Source organism: Peromyscus leucopus, chromosome 3 (assembly GCF_004664715.2).
Source record: "Peromyscus leucopus breed LL Stock chromosome 3, UCI_PerLeu_2.1, whole genome shotgun sequence".
NCBI lineage: Eukaryota > Metazoa > Chordata > Mammalia > Rodentia > Cricetidae > Peromyscus > Peromyscus leucopus.
This window is the reverse complement of record NC_051065.1, coordinates 45038174-45046840: the sequence shown is the minus strand read 5'-3', so window position 1 is coordinate 45046840 and position 8667 is coordinate 45038174. Positions and strand designations below refer to the sequence as shown.

The following is an 8667-nucleotide window of genomic DNA, read 5'->3' as shown; positions in this document are numbered from 1 at the left end:
ATCCCAACAGAATTCTTCACAGATTTGGAAAGAAAAATACTCACCTTCATCTGGAAAAACAAAAGACCCAGGATAGCTAAAAGAAACCTGTATAATAAAGCAACCTCTGGAGGCATCACCATATCTGACATCAAACTCTACTATAGAGCTATAGTAATAAAAACAGCTTGGTACTGGTATAAAAACCGACATACAGACCAATGGAATCGAATTGAAGACCCTGACATTAATCCATGCACATATGAACAGCTGATTTTTGACAAAGAAGCCAAAACTATACAATGGAAAAAAGAAAGTATCTTCAACAAATGGTGCTGGCATAACTGGATGTCAATATGTAAAAGATTACAAATAGATCCATATCTGTCACCACGCACAAAACTCTAATCCAAGTGGATCAAAGACCTCAACATAAATCCAGTTACACTAAACTTAATAGAAGAGAAAGTAGGAAGTACTCTTGAACACATTGGCACAGGAGACCACTTCCTAATTATAACACCAGTAGCACAGACACTGAGCACAACAATTAATAAATGGGACCTCTTGAAACTGAGAAGCTTTTGTAGGGCAAAAGACATGGTCAATAAGACAAAAAGACAGCCTACAGAATGGGAAAAGACCTTTACCAACTCCACATTTGACAGAGGACTGATCTCCAAAGTATATAAAGAACTCAAGAAACTAGACATCCAAATACTGAACAATTCAATTAAAAATGGGCTGAAGAGTTAAACAGAGAATTATCAAAAGAAGAATCACAAATGGCTGAAAGACATTTAAAGAAATGCTCAACATCCTTAATTATCAGAGAAATGCAAATCAAAATGACTCTGTGATACCACCTTACAGCTGTCAGAATGGCTATGATCAAAAACACTAATAACAGTCAATGTTGGAGAGGATGTGGAGCAAAGGGAACACTCCTCCACTGTTGGTGGGAATGCAAACTTGTACAACCCCTGTGGAAATCAGTATGGTGGTTTCTCAGAAAATTGGTAATCGATCTACCTCAAGACCCAGCCATACCACTCTTGGGCATATACCCAAGGAATACTCAATCATACCACAAAGATACATGCTCAACTGTGTTCATAGCAGCACTATTTGTAATAGTCAACCCAATTCTTTAGAGAACTTGAAAGGACAATTCTCAACCTCATATGGAACAACAAAAAACCTAAGACAGCTAAAACAATCCTGAACAATAAAAGATGTGCTGGAGGTCTCACCATTCCTGATTTCAATTTGTACTACAGAGTTTGGATTTCTAAGAACAATGCAAGGTGTTCAATGATAACCTATTATTTACATTAGCAGAAATAATGGAAAGATTATTTTTTCTGAATTTAGGATGGATAGGACAATGAAAAATCCTTTAATACTGTAAGTAGTTATGTTTCCTAAATAGAAACTAATTTCCCAATATGTGTAGGGGTAAAAGGAGAGTGGGGAGAGATAGGGTGGTACATAAGTTACTTAAGCATCTAGCAAACAGAGATAAGTCAAAATTAAATGCACAGTGCATTTATTGGTTTGGTTAATAAAATATGATACTAACTACTGGGAAGGGAAATGATAATCAAGTGCCAAGCCCTGGGTTCTTTTGTCTTTGCAAAGGTAATTTTAGTATTGTGGAGTGTTGCCACCAAGGAACACTAAATGCCATTTAAAATATGGTTAGAAAGAAATATGAACAGAAGCATCAGAGCACATCCCCAGACCCACATGTGATGATTATGTGGTGCCAGTTGAGTGCGAGTTTCTGCTGTTTGAGTGAGTGTCTATAGGCCATGCCTCTCTTATCTCTGATCTGATGATCAACTGATCACATTGTCTTTAAATTATCTGTCTTGGGGTTTCTGTTATTGTGAAGAGACACCATGACCTCAGCAGCTCTTAACAGAAAAAACATTTAATTGGGCTGGCTTACAGTTTAGAAGTTTAGTACATTGTCAACATGATAGCCCACAGGCAGACATGGTGCTGTAGAAGGAGCCAAGAAGTCTACATCTGATCAGCAGGCAGCAGGAAGAGAGAGTAACATTGGGCCTGGCTTGGGCTTCTAAAACCTCAAAGTCTGCCCCCAGTGACACACTTCTTCCAACAAGGGCACACTTCCTAATAGTACCACTCCCTATGAGTCTATGGAGGCCATTTTCATTCAAGCCACCACAGTACCATTTATACTGGAGTCCTGATATGAGAAAGGTGTGCTAGGTAAAAGGTGATGGGGATCTTATTTTCAGAAATTTATTCTTATTTGAAAGTATACTCTTTCCTTCCAGGCATTCTGAAGCAGAGGTGTAAGGAGCTGTGTGTAAATAGGAGTCCCCATTGAGTGATCAGCTGTGCAAATTTAAATAAATTTCAACAGACTAAGTGATGCCTGAATTCACAACTTTAAAACACCTCATGTTAATAGCAAATATAACCAAATCACTGTCTGAAATTTATCATTAGAAATATATTTATTGGGCTTCAAATTTTGACTTTCTCAATGTTCTGTTTTTAGAAGAGGAGAGGAAAGGGTGCTCACATGTCCTCTAGAAGGAGCCCTGGTGCAGACAGATGAAGAGTATTGCATGAAATTATGAGGCTTAGAGATGAAATGTTAGAAGACAAATCCAGAGAATCTGAAGTCAAACTTCACCTGTATCATCAGATAAATGCCAATCTGGTTTTCACACAAATTCACATGGCTGGGTGAATGAACTTACTTTTCATTCTTTTTTCAGATCACAGATACTTCCAACTTAAGAAGTTATAAAAGGGCAGACAATGGAAAAAAGGAAGAAAAACTGTAAAATAGTGAGTGACTATATAAGGTTGAATTAGTGAAAGGACAATATTTGACTTGTTATATGTAATTCAGAACTAGATTAAAAATCTTATGAGGAAAATATCAGAGTTTCCATGTAATCAGTGAATATATTTATTTCACTGAAAAGAGATTTATTGACTAATGCATGATTTCTAAATTGCATATATTATCCCGTGAAGAAGTTTATCTAAAGGATCTTGAACAGTTTTTTTGTCTTTGTTTCTTTGTCATAGAGCACACATTTAATTCTTGATAAATTGCTGCAGTGAGTAATTACTAGATAATTCTCAAAGGCACATGAAAGCAATTTTCACTAGGGCCAAACAAAGGTAATTAGTTTGCATTCATTTACCTGACAAATAAAATGTGTGTTTTCTACAGACTCATGGCTGTGGGGCCACACACTGGAGTATGGCCCACCTACCAGCAGCCACACTCTTAAAGAAAACTGATTCTCCCTCCCCTAGTGACCATGAACTGTCATATTGCAATGTTGATTGGTGTGATCTTTTGCAGGAGTGATGGAACTCTGGTTACTGTAAACTTGTGAGTTCAGTGGTTGTGTTATGTCCAGAAGACAGTATTTTCTCCCAGTTCTCACATCCCCCTGGCTCTTACAATCTCTGTTCCCCAACATCTGTGATGTTCCCTGAGCCTTGGGAAGAGCAGTTGTGATATAGAATTCAGAGGAGATCATTTTTCATAGAATGTTTCAAGAGTCGCTCCCCTATGTTTTTTCTCCTGAATTATTTATCTTTTTCATGCCAGGGATTAAATCCAGGACCCTACACATGGTAAGTACCCCTAAGCTATGCCCTCAGTTGCAAAGCTTTTATTGCTGTATTATTTACTACATTATATTCATTATGACCAGAGTAGTTATACCTCCTACTACAATTTTTAAAACACAGCAAAAGAAAGTCCTTCCTACATGATATTCATGTCTCAGGCAGTAAACCACTGGTGTAGGTCTTCTCTTGTTTCAACATGATGTTCTGATTGGTGAGCTTGCATTGTTTAATTTTGAGCATGCCAATACATCTTATAGGATGTTTAACAGGTGTTACTTGAGATGTGATGAATATGTGGATACTGCAATTCAAATAATGCAAAATAGGATTTTGTTATTTATCACAGGGGCTTGGAGGATGCCTGTCAAACAGGAAAAATGCCTTCAGTTGAACAGATACTAAACAAAGAACATAAAGTGAAACTGTGGAGGAGGCAGAGCTCAGTAAAACTGGCATGGTCACCATGTTCACTGCTTATCACCAGTGTGTTCTTAATGTCAGCTAGAGGCTTATCCTTGAATCACCAGCTTTTTGTTTTTTTCTTGGTTATACATGTAAATATAACAAATATTTTATACTTTGTTTTTTAAAATGTCCATGAAAAATCACTATTTTAGGGCAGTCTATAGAACCGGTGTATTGTCTATAGCTGCAAAGACCAAGAGTTGGCATCCCAACTGAAATGGTTTGTCATGAAATCGGCATTTGGACCCTCATCTATTCATAGGGAAATAAGGAAAAAACTCAACTGTATTTTGATGTAAGCTAAGCACAAAGTAATGTGGAGGTGCTATTAACTCTAGCTGTCTTAAAACATATAGCCAACATGTTTCTTTCATTTGTGATTTCAAATGCAGGAAATATTTTTGGATATATATCCAAATGAGTGAGGAAAAAAGAATATTTGCATATTGATTAATTTTAAATCACAGTAAAAAATCCCCTAGAAATAAATTGCAATTATGGTAGATTAAGCATAATCGTCCAAAATATCAGGAAGGTATCCAAGTGATAGAAACTTATTTTAATAAAAATTCTTTGTGTACAATGTGTATCATCATAAAATTACTAAAATTAGTAAAATAAATAATAGCATAGGAACAGATAATGAATTATGTGGAAGTCTGTCAATGATCAACTTAATTCCAAAAACACTTAAACATTATAGATCTGTTTGCACATGAAAACTATGTCAGTAAATTTGTCTTTGAATGATTGATTTGGAGTATAAGATATGGTATTTTTGACTGGGTAAAGATTACACGAGAGATATAATCAAGAAATCATGTACTCCATAAGACAGTCATGATAACATGTGAGGGATGGAAGAGATATGTAATGTGTAACAAAGGAGGGAAGTTTTTATTATTGTCAGAAATAAAAGACAGTTGGGAAGGAATCCAGTGTGCAGGGAGATGAATATAGTCATTGACGAGAGATTCAGGAAATATTCATTTAAGTTGTTTGCTCTACTTTAGGCAAAAGTATGGGAGATTATTGCAGAGTTAGTTGAACTTGAGCTACACAGACTAGATAACAATGATAGTAAAATCAACAAGTCTCCAAGAAATAACTAAATAGAGAAGAGTACAAGCTCTGAGCTGACAATCTTGGGAAATGCTTACTGCAACTCAGCAAGAGAATTAAAGAAACTACTCCAAACCTAGAGAGGAAAATTAGAATGAAAACTGAACACAAGAGGAACACTGGATACAGCTGAATTATCATTGCTTAAGAATAAAGGAATACTAAACAAACATAGAACAAAAGTCTATGGATTTAATGATTGCAAGTCATCGTGAGTTTGAATTTTTATAAGTTAGTGAGTAGAATGTTTCACGGCTTGTAAGTCAAATAATAGGGAGTGAATCTGAAAAGTGGATACCTGTCCTGAACTACAGCTAATTCTAGAATACATACTAGAATAAAAAACATCTTTTTTTCTGAATATAGTTTTGCATATGCATATTTTCCACAATGATGGAGAAGTTTGAATGAGACAATGCCTACTCCAGAGCAAAGAAACCTCAAGTTGATAAAGAGAATGAAGAGAAAAGATCCTGAAGGAGATAAAGAACAAAAAATCAAGATGAATTATCATAACTAATAACTGGTACCTGCCTGTCTAGGAACTCTGTACATGATCATCTCCTTATCTTAATTTCACCAGTGACCGTTTCAGCCACCCAGATTATGTATGTATAGACTCCAAGGGCCTAAATATCTTGCTCCAGAGAGAAGTTGCAAGGGTGCAAAGGATATGAGACTCATTAATAATGAGACATGGTAGTAGTGGAACTGGAAGTAGACAAAAGGAGCGTGTGGGTGAAACGCTTGCCTGTCTCCAGGCAGCAGGCCAGTGCAGCAGGCACCATTCACTAGCCAATGTTCCATTTTGGTTCTGTGTCTTTTCCTCCATTTTCTCAGCAGTTTGAAATACGGAGGGTTGTATTTACCCTGAAATCCCAGCTTCTGGCAGAGGCAGTACTGAGTGTATCTGTAAGATTAACAGAGAAAAGGGCCCCACCCAACCCAGATTTACTACATCATCAACACTCACCTGTTGATGTATTTTTTCCTAATGAACTGATTTTTGGGATTTTTAGAAATCAAATTCTAAACTGAATGTCTTTTAAAACTGCAGTTATATGTTTTCTCAGGCTGCTTGTGATTTTACAAAAGCATCATTGTAGGTGCAGGTAGAAGGACCAGGACTGAGCAGCCAAGAAGAAGGTGTTGAAAGCAGGTCAGGTTGTGAGGAGGACATTCGAGAGGAGTTGAAAAGCATGTGGTTGTCTGGACCATGTATGAGAGATGGTTGCTCTCTTTGTCCTTCGTCTGGTAAGAGAGTTGAAGCAGTGGCAACTTTGCTCTCACAGCTCAGAGATCTTCCTTTGATCAACGTTCTTTTTTCCTGTCCTCAGGCTCTCCACCTCTACGCTGATAAAGGGAAAGTCAGTGAATAGGCAGACACACAGCAATATTGAGCCAATTGAAAAAGTGAAAGCTAACAAGTTTCTAGTCAGCATTCACATTATTACATAGTGGCCTACTGAAAAGGTGCGTGCACAGTGAAAGTAACATGGGAATCTCTATCCAACTACACACTCACAAAAATCCACACTTTATTTTGGTATGGGAGGTGAAGATTTAAATGTTTGCCTTTCTTTATTTACATCATCTAAGCATCTACATTCTTGCTTTCTTGCACTCCAGATCTAAAATATAGAGTATTTGTTTTTAGAAAAAATATTTTGTTTATGTGTGTGAGTTTTGGAGATACAAATATGTAGGAACACCATAAGACTGTCATGTCTGGTGTCTGCAGATGTTAGAAGGTATTGGAGACCCTAGATCAGGAATTACAGATGGTTGTGAGCTACCATGTAGGTGCTGAAAGCCAAACCCTGGTCCTCTGCAAGAGTAACAAATGCTGACCCATCTCTTGAGCCCCACCAAGGGTAAATTCTGAAGAACAACAAATTGAAAGGGTGAAAAGAAAAAATCATATTCCCTTCCCTAAGTTAACTATTATTTAAAAGATCAAATTCTTTCAAAAAAGAACAATGATGACATGTGGGTATATATGTAAGTTAATCAATAGTATAATTTTTTGTGTTGATGAACATCTGTTTGGCTTTCACTGCAGATTGACATTTTTGATGGGAACAGACAACCAGACATGGGTGCATGAATTCATCCTCCTTGGCCTGTCCAGAGACTGGGGCACTCAAGTCTCCCTCTTTGTCCTGTTCTTGCTGATGTACCTGGTGACAGTGCTGGGGAACTTCCTCATCATTCTTCTAATCAGACTGGACAGCCGACTCCACACTCCCATGTATTTCTTTCTCACCAACCTGTCGCTTGTGGATGTGTCTTATGCCACAAGCATAGTCCCCCAGCTGCTGGCTCATTTTCTTGCTGCACACAAAGCAATTCCATTTCTGAGCTGTGCAGCCCAGTTATTTTTCTCTCTGGGCTTAGGAGGGATTGAGTTTGTTCTACTGGCAATGATGGCCTATGACCGCTATGTGGCAGTGTGCAATCCACTGAGATACTCTGCCATCATGCATACAGGACTATGCAGTAGGATGGCTATTGTATCTTGGGTCAGTGGCTCCATCAATTCAGCCATGCAGACTGCTATCACCTTCCAACTGCCCATGTGCACCAATGTGTACATTGATCACATATCCTGTGAGCTTCTTGCTGTGGTGAGGCTGGCCTGTGTGGATACCTCTAGCAATGAAGTTGCTATTATGGCATCTAGCATCATCCTTCTGATGACCCCATTCTGCCTGGTCCTCTTGTCCTACATCCAGATAATCTCCACTATCCTAAAGATCCAGTCAAAAGAGGGAAGAAGGAAAGCCTTCCACACTTGTGCCTCCCACCTCACTGTGGTTGCCCTCTGCTATGGTATGGCCATTTTCACCTACATCCAGCCCCTCTGTCCTTCAGGAGAAGTTGATTTCTCTGTTCTATGCAATTTTGACACCCATGCTGAACCCCATGATTTACAGTCTAAGGAATAAGGAAGTGAAGGGGGCTTGGCAGAAACTATTAGGACAGTTCTCTGGGTTCACATCAAAACTGAAAACCTGAGGAATCATAAGCATCACTGGCAAAAAGGCCTTTGCTTCTGTGTTCTGCTCCCAGTTACGATATGACAGTTATTGCCATGGAGACAAAGGTGGATCTGATGCACCATGACTGGTGATATGCGGGAGGCTGAGTGACGGTGCTGGGACGTGGGATGTGGGATGTGGGTGTTTTTTATGTCACAGCAGAGTGTACAGTGGAGCTAAGCACTGTTGTCACTGAGATTACATCATTACTCAGTCTCAATGTTTATCATATAACAATTAAAAAAGAAAAAATTAACCTTTCCAATCTGTTTGAAGTTGTGAATTTTTTCTTGAAATCTACCTTGCTCATAAGGTATCCTGTACATGTGTGTATATCAGCGCCTTTCTGAAAATATCATGGTGTTTTCAGGGAGCCAGAAATACATCTCCATGTCTGTAGACTCAAATGATGCATGTTCTATGT

At 38.2% G+C, this 8667-nt stretch overlaps 1 protein-coding gene across 1 annotated transcript; it reads left to right on the top strand.

Moving 5' to 3' along the window:
- The first annotated feature begins 7194 nt into the window (after positions 1 to 7194).
- On the top strand, positions 7195 to 8282 carry LOC114697990 (olfactory receptor-like protein OLF3). Its single transcript, XM_028876414.2, is given in 2 exon segments — positions 7195 to 8062; positions 8064 to 8282. Coding segments are annotated over 2 exon segments (942 nt in total). The 5' UTR covers positions 7195 to 7277; the 3' UTR covers positions 8221 to 8282.
- Positions 8283 to 8667: the final 385 nt, after the last annotated feature.